The sequence below is a fragment of the Streptopelia decaocto genome, assembly GCF_964273445.1.
Source record: "Streptopelia decaocto genome assembly, contig: HAP1_SCAFFOLD_260, whole genome shotgun sequence".
In the NCBI taxonomy this organism is placed as follows: Eukaryota; Metazoa; Chordata; class Aves; order Columbiformes; family Columbidae; genus Streptopelia; species Streptopelia decaocto.
This window is the reverse complement of record NW_028116910.1, coordinates 81,025-100,918: the sequence shown is the minus strand read 5'-3', so window position 1 is coordinate 100,918 and position 19,894 is coordinate 81,025. Positions and strand designations below refer to the sequence as shown.

General features: G+C 60.7%; 1 protein-coding gene across 1 annotated transcript in view; it reads right to left on the bottom strand.

Moving 5' to 3' along the window:
* The window catches only part of LOC309452014 (DNA-directed RNA polymerase II subunit RPB1-like), a 43,525-nt gene that overhangs the window by 1,734 nt on the left and 21,897 nt on the right, over positions 1-19,894 (bottom strand). The window contains 15 exon segments of the mRNA XM_082076697.1: positions 2,016-2,165; positions 3,203-3,316; positions 3,989-4,175; positions 6,083-6,286; positions 7,961-8,143; positions 8,669-8,773; positions 8,883-8,983; positions 9,564-9,810; positions 10,901-11,125; positions 12,171-12,376; positions 13,542-13,647; positions 14,421-14,592; positions 16,079-16,262; positions 17,516-17,738; positions 19,135-19,338. Coding sequence (XP_081932823.1) covers positions 2,016-2,165; positions 3,203-3,316; positions 3,989-4,175; positions 6,083-6,286; positions 7,961-8,143; positions 8,669-8,773; positions 8,883-8,983; positions 9,564-9,810; positions 10,901-11,125; positions 12,171-12,376; positions 13,542-13,647; positions 14,421-14,592; positions 16,079-16,262; positions 17,516-17,738; positions 19,135-19,338 — 2,611 coding nt within the window.

Here is a 19,894-nt window from a genome sequence, read left to right as displayed (position 1 = left end):
TTTGGGGGGTTTCAAGGTGGTTTTGGGGTGTTTGGGAGTGTTTTTAGGGGTGGCTTTGGGGGTGTTCTGGGGGTGTTTTGTGGGTGTCGCAATGTTTTTCATGGTGTTTTTTCGGGGTGTTTCAGGGTGTTTGTGGGGGTGTTTCAGGGTGGTTTTGGGGGTGTTTCGGGCTGTTTTTTGAGTGTTTTGGGGCGTTTTTGGGTGTTTCAGGGTGTTTCGGGGTGTTTGGGGGCGTTTTTGGGGTGTTTCAGGGTGTTTTTTGGGTGTTTTGGGGTGTTTCTGGGGTGTTTTGGGGCATTTTTTGGGTGTTTCATGGCATTTTTGGGGTGTTTCGGGGCATTTTTGGGGTGTTTCATGGCATTTTTGGGGTGTTTTGGGGCATTTTTGGGGTGTTTCAAGGCGTTTTTGGGGTGTTTTGGGGCGTTTTTGTGTGTTTGGGTACTCACCGGTGGAGGGGATGTAGGGGCTGGAGGGTCCTGGGGAGCCGGGGGTGTTTTTGGGGGGTGTTTCAGGGTGTTTCTGGGGTGTTTCAGGGCGTTTTTGGGGTGTTTCAGGGTGTTTTTTGGGCGTTTTTGGGGTGTTTTGGGGCGTTTTTTGGGTGTTTTGGGGTGTTTTTGGGGCGTTTTTTGTGTGTTTTTGGGCGTTTTTGGGTGTTTCGGTACTCACCGGTGGAGGGGATGTAGGGGCTGGAGGGCCCCGGGGAGCCGGGGGTGTTTTTGGGGGGTGTTTCAGGGTGTTTCTGGGGTGTTTTGGGGCGTTTCTGCGGTGTTTCAGGGCGTTTTTGGGGCGTTTCAGGGTGTTTTTGGGTGGTTTTGGGCGTTTTGGAGGTGGTTTTTGGGGTGTTTTGGGCGTTTTTTGGGTGTTTCTGGGTGTTTTTTGGGTGTTTCATGGTGTTTTTTGGGCGTTTTTTGATGTTTTTTGGGTGTTTTTGGTGTTTGTTACTCACCGGGGGAGGGGATGTATGGGCTGGAGGGCCCCGGGGAGCCGGGGGTGTTTTTGGAGGGTGTTTCAGGGTGTTTTTGGAGTGTTTTGGGGTGTTTCAGGGCATTTTTGGGGTGTTTCAGGGTGGTTTTTTGGGTGTTTTTGGGTGTTTCGGGGTGTTTCAGGGCGTTTTTGGGGTGTTTCATGGCATTTTTGGGGTGTTTCGGGGTGTTTGGGGGCGTTTTTGGGGTGTTTCATGGTGTTTTTTGGGTGTTTTGGGGTGTTTCTGGGGTGTTTTAGGGCGTTTTGGGGGTGTTTCAGGGTGTTTTTTGGGTGTTTTGGGGCGGTTTTTCGGTGTTTTTGGGCGTTTTGGGTGTTTGTTACTCACCGGGGGAGGGGATGTAGGGGCTGGAGGGCCCCGGGGAGCCGGGGGTGTTTTTGGGGTGTTTTTCTGGGTGTTTCAGGGTGGTTTTTTGGGTGCTTTGGGGCGTTTTTGGATGTTTTTGTGTGTTTCAGGGTGTTTTGGGGTGTTTCTGGGGCATTTCATGGTGGTTTTGGGGGTGTTTTTGAGGTGTTTTGTGGCATTTTTGGGGTGTTTCATGGTGTTTTTTGGGTGTTTTTGTGTGGTTTTGGGTGGTTTTGGGGTGTTTTGGGGCGTTTTTTGGGTGTTTCAGGGTGTTTCTGGGGTGTTTAGGGGCGTTTTTTGGGCGTTTTTGGGTGTTTTTGGTGTTTGTCACTCACCGGGGGAGGGGATGTATGGGCTGGAGGGCCCCGGTGAGCCGGGGGTGTTTTTGGGGGGTGTTTCAGGGTGTTTTTGGAGTGTTTTGGGGTGTTTCAGGGCATTTTTGGGGTGTTTCAGGGTGGTTTTTTGGGTGTTTTTGGGTGTTTCGGGGTGTTTCAGGGCGTTTTTGGGGTGTTTCATGGCATTTTTGGGGTGTTTCGGGGTGTTTGGGGGCGTTTTTGGGGTGTTTCATGGTGTTTTTTGGGTGTTTTGGGGTGTTTCTGGGGTGTTTTAGGGCGTTTTGGGGGTGTTTCAGGGTGTTTTTTGGGCGTTTTGGGGCGTTTTTGGGTGTTTGTGGGTGTTTGTCACTCACCGGGGGAGGGGATGTAGGGGCTGGAGGGCCCCGGGGAGCCGGGGGAGCCGGGGGTGGGCGACCACGCCGGGGAGTACCCGGGGCTGAAGCCGCTGGCGTCCGAGGCCGCGCTGGGGGAGAAGCCGGCACCCCCCGGGGTCATCCCGCTGCCTGGGGGGGAAACGGGGCGTCAGGGACCCCCGGCACCCCAAAAATCCAACCCGGGGACCCCAAAAACCTGCCCGGGGACCCCAAACACCCATCAAAACCCCCCCGGGGACCCCAAAAAAAACCCCAAACTATCCCAGTATCCCCAATAGTCCCCAGTCCATTCCAGTACCCCCCAAACCCTCCCAGTCCATCCCAGTCCCTCCCAGTACCCCCCCACCCCCTCCCAGTCCATCCGAGTACCCCCCCAAATCCCTCCCAGTTCATCCCAGTATCCCCAATACTCCCCATTGCCTCCCAGTACCCCCCCAGTCCCTCCCAGTCCGACCCAGTCCATCCCAGTACCTCCCCAAACCCCTTCCAGTCCATCCCAGTCCATCCCAGTATCCCCCCCAACCCCTCCCAGTCCATCCCAGTCCATCCCAGTATCCCCCCCAAACCCTCCCAGTCCGTCCCAGTCCATCCCATTACCCCCCCAACCCCCTCCCAGTCCGTCCCAGTACCCCCATTGCCTCCCAGTCCATCCCAGTTCCCCCCCAAACCCCTCCCAATACCCCCCCAGTCTGTCCCAGTCCATCCCATTCCCTCCCAGTCCCCCCCAAACTCCTCCCAGTCCGTCCCAGTCCATCCCAGTACCCCCCCCACCCCCTCCCAGTCCGTCCCAGTCCATCCCAGTACCCCCCCGAACCCCTCCCAGTCCGACCCAGTCCATCCCAGTATCCCCCCCCAACCCCTCCCAGTCCATCCCAGTTCCCCCCCAAACCCCTCCCAATACCCCCCCAGTCTGTCCCAGTCCATCCCATTCCCTCCCAGTACCCCCCACCCCCTCCCAGTCCCTCCCAGTCCATCCCAGTACCCCCCAAACCCCTCCCAGTCCATCCCAGTCCCTCCCAGTACCCCCCAAACCCCTCCCAGTCCCTCCCAGTACCCCTCCCACCCCTCCCAGTCCGTCCCAGTCCATCCCAGTCCATCCCAGTACCCCCCCCACCCCATCCCACCCCTCCCAGTCCGTCCCAGTCCGTCGCAGTGCCCGTGCGCACCCACGCTGGGGGACCAGGCCCCGTAAGCTGGGGTGGCCCCCTGGTTCCAGGGGGTCATGGCGGGCGACATCCCCCCCATGGGGCTGGGGGCCGAGCCGAAGAACATCCCGGTGGCTGCGAGAGAGGGGGGTCAGGGACCCAGGCGGCCGGGGGGACCCAGGCGTCCGGGAAGGACCCAGGCGTCCGGGGGACCCAGGCGTCCGAGTTCCCCCCTCCCATCCCATGGGACCCAGGCGTCCGGGAAGGACCCAGGCGTCCCAGCCCCGCCTCCCATCCCATGGGACCCATGCATCCCAGCCCCCCCATCCCTCCACAGTGGACCCAGGCGTCCGGGAATGCCCCATGTGTCCCAGTCCCCCCCTCCCCCGTGGTGGACCCCGGTGTCCGGGAAGGACCCAGGCGTCTGGGGAGGACCCATGTGTCCCAGTCCCCCCTCCCATCCCATGGGACCCAGGTGTCCGGGAACACCCCATGCATCTGAGCCCCCTCTCCCATCCCATGGGACCCAGGCGTCCGGGAAGGACCCAGGCGTCCAGGGAGGACCCATGTGTCCCAGTGCCCCCCTCCCATCCCATGGGACCCAGGCGTCTGGGAAGGACCCATGTGTCCCAGCCCCCCCTCCCTCCGCAGTGGACCCAGGCATCCGGGAAGGACCCAGGCATCCGAGTTCCCCCCTCCCATCCCATGGGACCCAGGTGTCCAGGAAGGACCCAGGCGTCCGGGAAGAAGCCATATGTCCCATTCCCCCCCTCCCATCCCATGGGACCCAGGCGTCCGGGCACTCACGGCCGGCGCCGCCCAGGCCGGGCAGGGCGCTGGGGATCTCCATGCCGTGGCGACACTTGTCGGCGTCCAGCAGGAGGTCGAAGCAGCCGGTGCCCGCGGGCGCCAGCTGCCCCAGCATGATGTTCTCGGACACCCCCTTCATGGGGTCGCTCTCCCCGTGCGCCGCCGCCTCCATCAGCACGTCCACCTGGGGGGGGACACGGGGTCACAGGGGGTCATATGGGGTCATATGGGGTCATACGGGGTCATAGAGGGGCACATGGAGGCACATGGGGTCATACAGGGTCATATGGGGGCACACGGGGTCATATGGGGTCATACAGGGTCATAGAGGGGCACATGGGGTCATACAGGGTCATATGGGGTCATACAGGGTCATATGGGGGCACGTGGGGTCACACGGGGTCATAGAGGGGCACACAGGTCACACGGGGTCACATGGGGGCACACAGGGTCACATGAGGCCACACAGGGTCACATGAGGCCACACAGGGTCACACGGGGGCACGTGGGGTCACATGGGGTCACATGGGGTCACACGGGGCACACGGGGTCATAGGGGGCACAGGGGTCACATGAGGTCACACAGGGGCACACGGGTCACATGGGGCACATGGGGTCAGTCACATGGGGGCACATGGGTCACATGGGTCACATGAGGTCACACAGGGTCACATGGGGGCACACAGGTCACATGGGATGACACAGGGGCACATGGGGTCACACGAGGTCACATGGGGTCACACAGGGTCACATGAGGGCACACGGGGTCGTATGGGGTCATACAGGGGTACACAGGTCACACGGGGGCACATGGGGTCATATGGGGTCACATGGGGCACATAGGGTCACACGGGGTCATATGAGGTTACAAGGGGGCACACGGGGTCACATGGGGTCACATGAGGTCACACGGGGGCATACGGGGTCATATGAGGGCACATGGGGTCATACAGGGGCACATCGGGGCACACAGGTCACATGGGGTCATATGGGGTCAAATGGGGGCACACAGGGTCACATAGGATCCTATGGGGTCATATGGGGTCACACGGGGTCATACAGGAGCACATGGGTCACACGGGTCCTATGGGGTCATACGGGGTCACATGAGGTCACACAGGGGCACACGGGTCATATGGGGTCACACAGGGGCACATGAGGTCATACAGGGACATACGGGGGCACATGGGTCACTTGGGGTCACACAGGTCATACGGGGTCACACGAGGGCACATGAGGTCACACACCCCCAGCCCCACACCCCATTCCCAGCCCCACACCCTCAGCCCCACACCCCACACCCCCCTGTACATCCCCATTCCCAGCCCCACAGCCCATCCCCCATCCCGCCCCACACCCCACATCCCAGCCCCACACCGTCTCCTCGAAGGAGCACTTCATGAGCGGGCCGGTGTCCTGGACCCCCAGCCCAGCCCCACACCCCATCCCCAGCCCCACACCCCATTCCCAGCCCCACACCCCCCTGTACATCTCCCAGACCCCATCCCCAGCCCCACACCCCACATCCCACCCCACATCCCGCCCCACACCGTCTCCTCGAAGGAGCACTTCATGAGCGGGCCGGTGTCCTGGACCCCATCCCAGCCCCATAGCCCATCCCCAGCCCCACATCCCAGCCCCATAGCCCAGCCCCAGCCCCACATCCCAGCCCCATAGCCCATCCCAGCCCCATAGCCCAGCCCCAGCCCCACATCCCAGCCCCATAGCCCATCCCCATCCCCACATCCCAGCCCCATAGCCCATCCCCAGCCCCACACCCCCAGCCCCACATCCCAGCCCCACATCCCATCCCCATAGCCCATCCCCAGCCCCACATCCCAGCCCCATAGCCCATCCCAGCCCCACACCGTCTCCTCAAAGGAGCACTTTATGAGCGGGCCGGTGTCCTGGACCCCCAGCCCAGCCCCACACCCCATCCCAGCCCCACACCCCATCCCAGCCCCATAGCCCATCCCCAGCCCCACACCCCATCCCAGCCCCACACCCCATCCCAGCCCCACACCCCCAGCCCCACATCCGATCCCAGCCCCACATCCGATCCCAGCCCCACATCCGATCCCAGCCCCACACCGTCTCCTCGAAGGAGCACTTCATGAGCGGGCCGGTGTCCTGGCGGTTGACGCCGTGGCGGGTGATGGCCATGAGGTGGCCGCGGGACGTCATGGTGTCGCACAGCAGCGCCAGGTGCCGGTAGTTGACGTAGGAGCCGTCGAAGGAGATGACGTGGTACAGCTCCCGCTCCAGCGCCTTGCGCACCGCCTCGATGCCCAGCACCTGCAACGCACCACGTGGAACAGGCGGCCAGGGACCCAGGCGTCCGGGGACACAAACCCCCCGAGTTGGTGTTGAGGAACCTCAAGGACCGAGGTGGTGAAGGAACCCGCCACCCAAATACTGAGGAGCCCAACGCCCATATCTTGAGGACCCCACCATCCATATCTTGAGGAACCTCAACAACCAAAGATCCAGGTCTTGAGGAACCTATCACCCAATGACCCAGATGTTGAGGAACCCACCACCCAGGTCTTGAGGAACCTCAACAACCAAAGACCAAGACGTTGAGGACTCCACCACCCAATGACCCAGATCTTGAGGAACCCACCACCCAGGTCTTGAGGAACCTCAATAACCAAAGACCCAGATCTTGAGGACCCCACCACCCAATGACCCAGATGTTGAGGACCCCACCAACCAAATATTGAGGACCCCACCACCCAATGACCCAGATGTTGAGGAACCCAACACCCAGATCTTGAGGAAGCTCAATAATCAAAGACCCAGATCTTGAGGAACCCAGCACCCAAATATTGAGGAACCCACCACCCAATGACCCAGATGTTGAGGAACCCACCACCCATATCTTGAGGAACCTCAGCAACCAAAGACCCAGATCTTGAGGAACCCACCACCCAAATATTGAGGAACCCACCACCCAATGACCCAGATGTTGAGGAACCCACCACCCATATCTTGAGGAACCTCAGCAACCAAAGACCCAGATCTTGAGGAACCCACCACCCAAATATTGAGGACCCCACCACCCAATGACCCAGGTCTTGAGGAACCTCAACAACCAAAGACCCAGATGTTGAGGACCCCACCACCCATATCTTGAGGACCCCACACCCGTATCTTGAGGACCCCACCACCCAGGTCTTGAGGACCCCAGCACCCAGATCTTGAGGACCCCACCCCCATATCTTGAAGACCCCACACCCATATCTTGAGGACCCAACACCCAATGACCCAGGTCTTGAGGAACCTCAACAACCAAAGACCCAGATGTTGAGGAACCCACCACCCAATGACCCAGATGTTGAGGACCCCACCACCCAGATCTCGAGGAACCTCAACAACCAAAGACTGAGATGTTGAGGACCCACCCAATGACCCAGATCTTGAGGACCCCACCACCCAGATCTTGAGGACCCCACCACCCAAATATTGAGGAACCCACCACCCATATCTTGAGGACCCCACCACCCAATGACCCAGGTCTTGAGGAACCTCAACAACCAAAGATCCAGGTCTTGAGGACCCCACCACCCAGATCTTGAGGACCCCACCACCCAATGACCCAGATGTTGAGGACCCCACCACCCAAATATTGAGGACCCCACCACCCAATGACCCAGGTCTTGAGGAACCTCAACAACCAAAGACCCATATCTTGAGGAACCCACCACCCAAATATTGAGGAGCCCACCACCCAAATACTGAGGAACCCACCATCCATATCTTGGGGTACCTCAACAACCAAAGATCCAGATCTTGAGGACCCCACCACCCAATGACCCAGATCTTGAGGACCCCACCCACATATCTTGAGGACCCCAGACCCACATCTTGAGGACCCCAGCACCCAGATCTTGAGGACCCCAGCACCCATGTCTTGAGGACCCCAGACCCACATCTTGAGGACCCCACCCCCATCTTGCGCCCACGCACGGTGAAGATCTCCACGATGTCGTTGGACGTGGTGCGCACGGGGTCCACGTCCTTCTCGCTCAGCACCCGCATGAGGCTCACGCCGTCGGTCTCCAGGATCCACTCCTGCAGCGCCTTGAACTCCCCGTCCTCCGTGATGATGATCTTCTTCTTGTTGTCCGTCTGCGGCAGGTGCATGTACACCTGGGGACAGCACCCATGGGTGCTCGGGACGGCCGGGGGACGCCCGGGCACCCCGAGACCGTCCCACAGCTCCACCAGGGGCACCATGGGCACCCCAAACCTTCTGGAGGGTTCAATGGAGGGAGAAGTTCCGAGTGCTCCTCAAGGACCATTGGTGGTCCCAGAACCCACATGAGCACCCATGGGTGCTCCTGGGCACCCAGAGACCGTCCCACAGCTCCACCAGTGGCACCACGGGCACCCCAAACCTTCTGGAGGCTCAATGGAGGGAGAACTTCCCAGTGCTCCTCAAGGACCATTGGTGGTCCCAGAACCCACATGAGCACCCATGGGTGCTCCTGGGCACCCAGAGACCGTCCCACAGCTCCACCAGTGTCACCATGGGCACCCCAAACCTCCTGGAGGCTCAATGGAGGGAGAAGTTCCAAGTGCTCCTCAAGGACCATCGGTGGTCCCAGCACCCACATGAGCACCCATGGGCGCCCCCCGCCCCCAGCAGCACCCATGGGTGCCCGCGCCGCCCACCTTGCTGATCTGCTCGATGCCCTGCAGCGTCATGTCCGTGAGCATGTTGGACTCGATGCAGCGCAGGAACACGTCGTCGTCCATCTTGTCCACCACCTCCTCCTCCTGGGGACACGAGGGTGACACCACAGCACCCATGGGTGCCCCTGGCCCCCCCCAGCACCCATGGGTGCCCCCAACCCCCCCCAGCACCCACGGGTGCCCCCGGCCCCACCTCCTGCATCTTGTTCTCGTCGCTGTTCATGATGCGGATGCGCAGCACCAGCTTCTCCGCGTTGTCGTCGTTGAAGATGCAGTTGAGGTCGTCACCGAACCCTGCGGGGGGGACACCCGTGTCACCCCGACACCCCGCGACACCCGAACCGCCCCCGAGACACCCCCAAACCCCATCAAGACTCAATGAAGAGCCCCCAAACCCCATCAAGACTCATCCAGGAGCCCCAAATCCCCCATCAAGACTCAACGAAGAGCCCCCAAACCCCCTTAGATGCCCTCAAGACTCAATGAAAAGCCCCCAAACCTCCATCAAGACTCAATCAAGAGCCCCCAAACCCCCTTAGATGCCTTCATGGCTCATCCAGGACCCCAAACCTCCATCAAGACTCAATGAAGAGCCCCCAAACCTCCATCAAGACTCAATTAAGAGCCCCCAAACCCCCTTAGATGCCCTCAAGACTCAATGAAGAGCCCCCAAACCTCCATCAAGACTCAATTAAGAGCCCCCAAACCCCCTTAGATGCCCTCAAGACTCAATGAAGAGCCCCCAAACCCCCTTAGATGCCCTCAAGACTCAATGAAGAGCTCCCAAACCCCCTTAGATGCCCTCAAGACTCATCCAGGACCCCCAAACCCCCTCCAGCCGGACCCAGGACCCCCGTGTCCCCCCAGGACGCACCGGCGTTGATCTTCTCGGCGATCTGCTCCATGGTGAGCTTGCGGTCCGTCATGTGCTTGCGGTCGAGCTCGACGCGCAGCAGCCAGGGGGAGATGCGGCTGACGTCGAAGTCGGGCATCTCGTAGTAGACGTTGACCCACTCCTGGTCCTCGGCCACCACGGTGCTCTGCGGGTTGGGGTCGTAGTAGATGGCGGTGTTGGCCGTCACCTTGCGCAGGGTGGTGTGCTCCAGGCGGCACAGGATGTCCTGCGGGGACAACAGGGGGACAATGGGGCATGGGGGGTGGGGGAGGTGGGGAGAACGTGGGGTGGAGGACACAGGGATGGAGAACATGAGGAGAACGTGGGGGTGGAGGACATGGGGATGGAGAACACGGGGAGAACATGGGGATGGAGAATGTGGGGATGGAGAAGATGGGGACGGAGAACACGAGAAGAACATGTGGGGGTGGAGGACACGGGGGATACAGAGATGGATGACATGAGGAGAACATGAGGAGAACGTGGGGGTGGAGGACATGGGGATGGAGAACACGGGGAGAACATGGGGATGGAGAATGTGGGGATGGAGAAGATGGGGATGGAGAACACGAGAAGAACATGTGGAGGTGGAGGACACGGGGGATACAGGGATGGATGACATGGGGAGAACATGAGGAGAACATGGGGATGGAGAACATGAGGAGGACATGGGGATGGACAATGTGGGGATGGAGAACACATGAAGAACATGGGGATGGAGAACATGGGTGTGGACAACATGTGAAGAACATGGGGATGGAGAATGTGGGGATGGAGAACATGAGAAGAACATGGGGATGGAGAACACATGAAGAACATGGGGATGGAGAACATGGGGATGGAGAACATGGGGATGGAGAACATGGGGATGGAGAACATGGGGATGGAGAACGTGGGGAGAACATGGGGATGGAGAACGTGGGGATGGAGAACATGTGAAGAGCATGGGGATGAAGAACATGGGGAGAACATGGGGATGGAGAACATGGGGATGGAAAACATGAGGAGAACATGGGGATGGAGAACATGGGGATGGAGAACATGGGGATGGAGAACATGAGAAGAACATGGGGATGGAGAACATGAGAAGAACATGGGGAGAACATGGGGATGGAGAACACGTGAAGAACGTGGGGATGGAGAACATGAGAAGAACATGGGGATGGAGAACATGTGAAGAACATGGGGATGGAGAACATGAGAAGAACATGGGGATGGAGAACATGAGAAGAACATGGGGATGGAGAACGTGGGGAGAACAGGCGATGGCGGCCCCGAGGAGCCCCCAGCTCTGTCCCTGTGTCCCCATGTCCCACCTTGGCGCGCTCGGCGTCGCGGGCGCTCTGGCCCAGCAGGAAGACGGTGAGCGAGGGCGTCTTGGGCTTCTTGGAGATGTTGATGAGCTCCTTGAGGCGCGGGACGCCCAGCGTCACGTTCTTGGCCGACACGCCCGCGTAGTGGAAGGTGTTGAGGGTCATCTGCGTGGCCGGCTCGCCCAGCGACTGCGCCGCCAGCGCGCCCACCATCTCCCCGGGGTGCGCCTGGGGACACCACGGGGACATGAGACCCTAAAACCACCGCATCTGACCCCAAAACCCACCATCTGACCCCATAAACCCACCATCTGACCCCAAACCCACCATCTGACCCACCATCTCCCCGGGGTGCGCCTGGGGGACATGGGGACACCATGGGGACACCATGGGGACACCATGGGGACACCATGGGGACACCATGGGGACATGGGACCCCAAACCCACCATCTGACCCACCATCTCCCCAGGGTGCGCCTGGGGGACATGGGGACACCATGGGGACACCATGGGGACACCATGGGGACATGGGACCCCAAACCCACCATCTGACCCCAAACCCACCATCTGACCCCAAACCCACCATCGGACCCACCATCTCCCCGGGGTGCGCCTGGGGACACCATGGGGACATGGAGACACCAATACCAGCCCAGGTCGTGATCCCAGACCTGCCCCCAGCCCCTCAGGTCTATCATAGACCCTCAGGTCTATCCCAGGTCTATCGTAGCCCCCCAGACTCACGATGGCCTGGTTGAACTTGGACTCGATCTCGCCCAGCAGCCAGTCGAAGGCCCCGTGTGACCCCAGACCTGACCCCAGACCCCCAGGTCTACCCTAGACCCCCAGACTCACGCTGGCCTGGCTGAACTTGGACTCGATCTCCCCCAGCAGCCAGTTGAAGGCCCCGTGTGACCCCAGACCTGACCCCAGACCTGCCCCCAGCCCCCCAGGTCTACCCCAGCCCCCCAGGTCTACCCTAGACCCCCCGACTCACGATGGCCTGGTTGAACTTGGACTCGATCTCGCCCAGCAGCCAGTCGAAGGCCCCGTGTGACCCCAGACCTGACCCCAGCCCTGACCCCAGCCCCCCAGGTCTATCATAGACCCTCAGGTCTATCCCAGGTCTATCGTAGCCCCCCCGACTCACGATGGCCTGGTTGAACTTGGACTCTATTTCCCCCAGCAGCCAGTCGAAGGCCCCGTGTGACCCCAGACCTGACCCCAGCCCTGCCCCCAGCCCCCCAGGTCTATCATCGACCCCCAGACTCACGATGGCCTGGTTGAACTTGGACTCGATCTCGCCCAGCAGCCAGTCGAAGGCCTCCCCGCTGAGCCGGAACTCCTCGGCCATGCGGCGGCTGCAGAGCGTGGAGCGCAGGTGGATGTTGAAGAGCAGCGTCGCGTTCTCCTGCGCCTGCCGGCTCAGCGGGTCCTCCCCGTTCACGATCACCAGCTTGCGGCTCAGCTCCTTCACCCCTGCGCCAAAAACGGGGGTCAATGTTGGGCCCGGAACCTTCCGGGGTGCGGTTGGGGTCCATCGAGTCCCCCCAAACCTTCCTGGAGGTCCCCAAGTCCCCAGAACCTTCTTGGGGTCCATCAAGTCCCACAGAAGCTTCTTGAGGGTCCTCAAGACCCCCAGAACCTTCTTGAGAGTCCCCAAGTCTCCAGAACCTTATTGGAGTCTCCAAGTGCCCCCAGAACCTTGTCGGGGTCCATCGAGTCCTCCCACACCTTCCTGGAGGTCCCCAAGTCCCCAGAACCTTCTTGGGGTCCATCAAGTCCACCAGAAGCTTCTTGAGGGTCCCCAAGTCACCAGAACCTTGTTGAGAGTCCCCAAGACCCCCCAGAACCTTACTGAGCATTGTTTGGGTTCATCAAGTCCCCCAGAAGCTCCTTGGGGGTCCCCAAGTCCCTCAGAACCTTCTTGGACACTGTTGGGGTCCATCAGGTCCCCCAGAACCTTACTGGGTGTTGTTGGGGTCCATCTGGTCCACCAGAAGCTTCTGGGGGGTCCCCAAGTCCCCAGAACCTTCTTGGGTGTTGTTGGGGTCCATCAAGTCCACCAGAAAGTTCTTGGGGTCCCCAAGACCCCCAGAACCTTCTTGGGTGGGGTTGGGGTCCATCGAGTCCCCCCAAACCTTCCTGGAGGTCCCCAAGTCCCCAGAACCTTGTTGGGGTCCATCAAGACCACCAGAACCTTCTTAAGGGTCCCCAAGTCCCCAGAACCTTCTTGGGGTCCCCAAGTCCCCCCAGAACCTTGTCGGGGTCCATCAAGTCCACCACAAGCTTCTTGAAGGCCCCAGAACCTTCTTGGGTGGGGTTGGGGCCCATTGAGTCTCCCCAAACCTTTCTGGAGGTCCCCAAGTCCCCAGAACCTTCTTGGGGTCCATCAAGTCCCCCCCAGAACCTTGTTGGGGTCCACCAAGTCCACCAGAAGCTTCCTGAGGGTCCTCAAGACCCCCAGAACCTTCCTGAGTGTTGTTGGGGTCCATCAAGTCCCCCAGATTTGGGGACCCCCCCATGACTTTGGGGACCCCCCCGGGTTTGGGGACCCCCCCATGACTTTGGGGACCCTCCCCTGGACTTGGGGACCCCCCCATGACTTTGGGGACCCCCCCATGACTTTGGGGACCCCACTCACCCTCCACCACCTTGACGGGGTGCAGGTCGGACGGGAGGCGCGAGTTGATGTGAAAGATCTTCTGCGCGTTCCAGATCATGCGCAGGAGGTTGCAGGGGAGAACCACCTGGGGACACCCCCAAAACGGGGTCAGCACCCCGAAAACGGGGCTCGGCACCCCGAAAATGGGAATTGGCACCCCGAAAATGGGGTAGGACCCCAAAAAATGGGGCTCAGCAGCCCAAAAACGGGGCTTGGGTGCAGGATGGGGGGTGGTGGCATCTTGGGGGGTTTCAGGGTGTCCTGGGGATTCTGGGGTGCTCTGGGGGTTCTGGGGTGTCCCGGGGGGTGTCCCAGGGGGGTTTTGGGGTCACCTTGCTGTCCCCAGTGGGGACAATGACCCAGGAGCTGGTGGGACATCCCCATAGACATTGGGGTGCTGGATGGGGGTGGTGGCATCTCAGGGGGTTCTGGGGTGTCCCGGGTGGGTTTTGGGGTGTCCCGGGGGGGTTTGGGGTCACTTTGCTGTCCCTGGTGAGGACAATGACCCAGGAGCTGGTGGGACATCCCCATGGACACTGGGGTGCAGGATGGGGGTGGTGGCATCTCAGGGGGTTCTGGGGTGTCCCAGGGGGGTTTTGGGGTGTCCCGGGGGGGTTTTGGGGTGTCCCAGGGGGTTCTGGGGTGTCCGGGGGGGGCGTTTGGGGTGTCCCAGGGGGTTCTGGGGTCACCTTGCTGTCCCCACTGGGGACAATGACCCAGGAGCTGGTGGGACATCCCCATGGACACTGGGGCGCAGGATGGGGGTGGTGGCATCTCAGGGGGTTCTGGGGTGTCCCAGGTGGGTTCTGGGGTGTCCCAGGTGGTTTTTGGGGTGTCCCGGGGGTGTTTTGGGGTCACCTTGCTGTCCCCGGTGGGGAAGATGACCCGGAGCACCTCGCGGTCCTCGCGCATGCGCTCGAACTCGCGCTCCAGCTCGTTCTGGATGTGGGCGTTGGACAGCACGTCCTTCACCAGCTCCTCCTGCAGCGTCCGCCGCAGCGCCCGCTCGTTGCTGTAGTCAAACTTGAACCTGGGGACATTGGGGACACGGGGGGACATCATTGGAGGACATTGGGGACTCCATTGGGGGACACTGGAGGGATATGGGGGACATTGGAGGGGACACGGAGCTGGAAACCACCCCGCACCAGCTCCTCCTGCAGCATCCACTCGTTGCTGTAGTTGAACTTGAACCTGGGGACATGGGGGGGACATTGGGGGGGATGCGGAGTTGGAAACCCTTAGAAGAACCAATGTGGTGACCCCAAGATGGGTCCAACCCTTTGAAGAACCAACTTGGGGACCCCAAAACTCTTCCAACCCTTAGAAGAACCACCTTGGAGACCCCAAGATGGGTCCAACCTGGAGGAGACTCCAAGATGGTTCCAACCCTTAGAAGAACCAACTTGGTGACCCCAAGATGGGTCCAACCCTTAGAAAAAACAATGTGGTGACCCCAAGATGGGTCCAACCCCTTAGATGGGTCCAACCCCTTAGAAGAACCAACTTGGTGACCCCAAGACGGATCCAACCCCTTGAAGAACCAACTTGGTGACCCCAAAATGCTTCCAACCTTTGGAAGAACCAACTTGGTGACCCCAAGATGGGTCCAACCTTTAGATGGGTCCAATCCCCTAAAGAATAAACTTGGGGACCCCAAGATGGGTCCAAGTGTTGGAAGAACCACCTTGGTGACCCCAAGATGGGTCCAAACCTTAGAAGAACCAACGTGGTGACCCCAAAATGGGTCCAACCCTTAGAAGAACCAACTTGGTGACCCTGAGATGGTTCCAACCCTTAGAAGAACCACCTTGGTGACCCCAAAATGGATCCAACCCCTTGAAGAACCAACTTGGTGACCCCAAGACGGATCCAACCCTTAGAAGCACCAACGTGGTGACCCCAAGATGGGTCCAACTTGGAGACCCTGAGGTGGGTCCAACCCCTTGAAGAACCGACTTGGTGACCCCAAGATGGGTCCAACCCTTAGAAGAACCAACGTGGTGACCCCAAAATGGGTCCAACCCTTAGAAGAACCAACTTGGTGACCCTGAGATGGTTCCAACCCTTAGAAGAACCACCTTGGTGACCCCAAAATGGATCCAACCCCTTGAAGAACCAACTTGGTGACCCCAAGACGGATCCAACCCTTAGAAGCACCAACGTGGTGACCCCAAGATGGGTCCAACTTGGAGACCCTGAGGTGGGTCCAACCCCTTGAAGAACCGACTTGGTGACCCCAAGATGGGTCCAACCCTTAGAAGAACCACCTTGGTGACCCCAAGATGGGTCCAACCCTTAGATGGGTCCAACCCTTAGAAGAACCAACGTGGTGACCCCAAGATGGGTCCAACGTGGTGACCCCAAGATGGGTCCAACCCTTAGAAGAACCACCTTGGTGACCCCCAGATGGATCCAACCCTTAGAAGAACCACCTTGGTGACCCCCAAACGCTTCCAAGCCCTTGAAGAACCACCGTGGTGCCCCTGGGCCCCCCCGTTGCCGTGGGTCCTCACTTCTTCTCGAAGGCCTTGTTGGAGGGCTTGAGCGTGGCCAGGTTCTGGAACTCCACGCTCTCGCCCGCCAGCCCGTCCTCGCCGTAGCGCAGCTGCACCACCTGGTTGATGGAGTTGCGCACCGTGGCGTCGTACTTCACCATCACCGACTCCATCGACTTGATCAGCCGCCGCTGGATGTACCCTGGGGACACACATGGGGACATGGGGGCGCTGGGTGGACCCTGGGGACATGGGGACACACATGGGGACATGGGGACACACATGGGGACATGGGGGCGCTGGGTGGACCCTGGGGACATGGGACATGGGGGCGCTGGATGGACCCTGGGGACATGGGGACATGGGGGGACATGGGGGCGCTGGGTGGACCCTGGGGACATGGGGGGACATGGGGGGACATGAGGGTGCTGGATGGACCCTGGGGACATGGGGGGACATGGGGGCGCTGGATGGACCCTGGGGACATGGGGACAGACATGGGGACGTGGGGGCGCTGGATGGACCCTGGGGACATGGGGACACACATGGGGACATGGGGGCGCTGGATGGACCCTGGGGACATGGGGACACACATGGGGACATGGGGGCGCTGGATGGACCCTGGGGACATGGGGACACACATGGGGACATGGGGGCGCTGGATGGACCCTGGGGACATGGGGACAGACATGGGGACGTGGGGGCACTGGATGGACCCTGGGGACATAGGGACACACACGGGGACGTGGGGGCGCTGGATGGACCCTGGGGACATGGGGACACACATGGGGACATGGGGGCGCTGGATGGACCCTGGGGACGTGGGGACACACATGGGGACATGGGGGCGCTGGATGGACCCTGGGGACGTGGGGACACACATGGGGACATGGGGGCGCTGGATGGACCCTGGGGACAGACATGGGGACATGGGGGCGCTGGATGGACCCTGGGGACATGGGGACACACACGGGGACGTGGGGGCACTAGATGGACCCTGGGGACATGGGGATATGGGGGGACATGGGGGGTTTGGGGGTCCTGGAGACATCTGGGGTGGGATGTGGGGGTGGGACGTGGCTCTGGAGTCTCCGTGGGGCGGGACGTGGGTCTGGGGTCTCCATGGGACACAATGTGGCTCTGGGGTCTCCATGGGAAACAATGTGGGTCTGGGGTCTCCCCAGGACACAACGTGGCTCTGGGGTCTCCATGGGGCGGGATGTGGGTCTGGGGTCTCCATGGGTCACGATGTGGCTCTGGGGTCTCCATGGGGCAGGATGTGGCTCTGGGGTCTCTGTGGGGCGGGACATGGCTCTGGGGTCTCCATGGGACACAACGTGGCTCTGGGGTCTCCATGGATCATGATGTGGCTCTGGGGTCTCCATGGGACACAACGTGGCTCTGGGGTCTCCATGGGGCAGTATATGGGTCTGGGGTCTCATGAAGGGCGCTGACCGGTCTCGGCGGTCTTGACAGCCGTGTCGATGAGCCCCTCGCGCCCCCCCATGGCGTGGAAGAAGAACTCGGTGGGCGTGAGGCCGGCCAGGTAGGAGTTCTCCACGAAGCCGCGACTCTCGGGGCCGTAGTCGTCCTTGATGAAGTGCGGCAGCGTGCGGTGCTTGAACCCGAACGGGATGCGCTTGCCCTCCACGTTCTGCTGCCCCACCACCGCGATCACCTGGGGGGGACACGCGGGGGGCGCCGTGAGCGGGGCGGGGGGCGCCGGCGCCCCCAGACCCCATAACGGTCATTAAAGTCCTTCTGGAATGTTCCCATGGGACGTGGGAGATGGTCAATGTGAAGGTCAAGGTCATGGTGGAACATCATGGTGACCAGTCATGGGTGGACAGACAATGTCATTGGGGGACAATGTGGGGTGAGTGGGGACATTGGCAGCCCCAGACCCCATAACGGTCATTAAAGTGCTTGGGGAATGGCCCCAGGGGAGGTGGGAGATGGTCAACGTGAAGGCCAAGGTCATGGTGGAACATCATGGTGATCAGTCATGGGTGGACAATGTGGGGGGAGTGGGGACATCACCACCCCCAGACCCCATAACAGTCAATAAAGTCCTTCTGGAATGTTCCCAGGGGAGGCAGGAAACAGTCAATGTGAAGGTCAAGGTCATGGTGGAACATCATGGTGACCAGTTGTGGGTGGGGGAACAACGGGAACACCCCCCCCAAAACCTCATGGAGCCCCCAAGACCCTATGGAGCCCCCAAAGACCCTATGGAGCCCTCCAAGACCCCCCAAGATCCCATGGAGCCCACTGACCCCTCCAAGACCCTGTGGAGCCCCCAAGAGCCCATAGAGCTCCCCAAGACCCCATGGAGTCCCCAAAGACCCTATGGAGCCTTCCAAGACCCCCCAAGATCCTATGGAGCCCCCCAAGAGCCCATAGAACTCCCAAGACCCTATGGAGCCCCCAAGATGCCATGGAGCCCCCAAGACCCTATGGTGCCCTCCAAGACCCCCCAAGATCCTATGAATCCCCCAAGATACCATGGAACCCCCCAAGACCCCCCAAGAGCCCATGGAGCCCATTGACCCATCCAAGACCCTGTGGAGCCCCCAAGAGCCCATAGAGCTCCCCAAGACCCCATGGAGCCCCCAAAGACCTCATGGAGCCTCCAAAGACCCTATGGAGCCCTCCAAGACCCCCCAGGATCCTATGGAACCCCCCAAGAGCCCATGGAGCTCCCAAGACCCTATGGAGCCCCCCAAGAGCCCATGGAGCCCCCAAGATGCCATGGAGCCCCCCAAGATCCTATGGTGCCCTCCAAGACCCCCCAAGAGCCCATGGAGCCAACAGAGCTCCCCAAGACCCCATGGAGCCTCCTAAGAGCATGTGGAGCCCCCAAAGACCCCCCAAGATCCTGTGGAGCCCCCCAAGAGCCTATGGAGTCCTCCACGAACCCCCAAGACCCTATGGAGCCCCCAAGACCCTATGGAGCCCATTGACCCTTCCAAGACCCTGTGGAGCCACCAAGAGCCCATAGAGCTCCCCAAGACCTCGTGGAGCCCCCAAAGACCTCGTGGAGCCCCCAAAGACCTCGTGGAGCCCCCAAAGACCTGGGAGATGTTGATCTTGGAGCCCTTGGCCCCCGAGACGACCATGGACTTGAAGTTGTTGTACTCGGAGAGCGACTTCTGTGCGGAGGAGCCGGTCTTGTCGCGCGCGTCGTTGAGGATGCGGTTGACCTGGTTCTCGAAGGTCTGGCGCAGCGTGTTCCCCGGCGTGGGCTCCAGCTCGTTGTTGTGGGCCTTCTCGATCACCTGCGGGCCCCCCGAAACACCGTCACCCCAAAAACACCCCGGGGGTACCCCTCGAATACAATGGGAACGGCTCAGGAACAGCCGGAGAGGACCATGGGGGGAGAGGACAATGGGGGGAATGGCCAATGGGGGGAGAGGACAATGGGGGGAACGGCCAATGGGGGGAAGGGCCAATGGAGGAATGTTTGGGGAGCACCCCAAAAATGTGGGGACCCCCCCAAAGTTTGGGGACACCCCAAAGCTTGGGGACACCCCAAAAAATGTGGGGACCCCCCCAAAGTTTGGGGACACCCCCAAAGCCTGGGGACCCCCCCAAAAGACTGGGGACACCCTAAAAGACTGGGGACCCTCCCCCCAAAGTTTGGGGAGCACCCCAAAAATGTGGGGACTCCCCCAAAGTTTGGGGAGCACCCCAAAAATGTGGGGACCCCCCCCAAGTTTGGGGAGCACCCCAAAAATGTGGTTACCCCCCCAAAGTTTGGGGACACCCCAAAATGGGGTGACCCCCCCAAAGTTTGGAGACACCCCAAAAACGTGGGGACCCACCCCAAAGTTT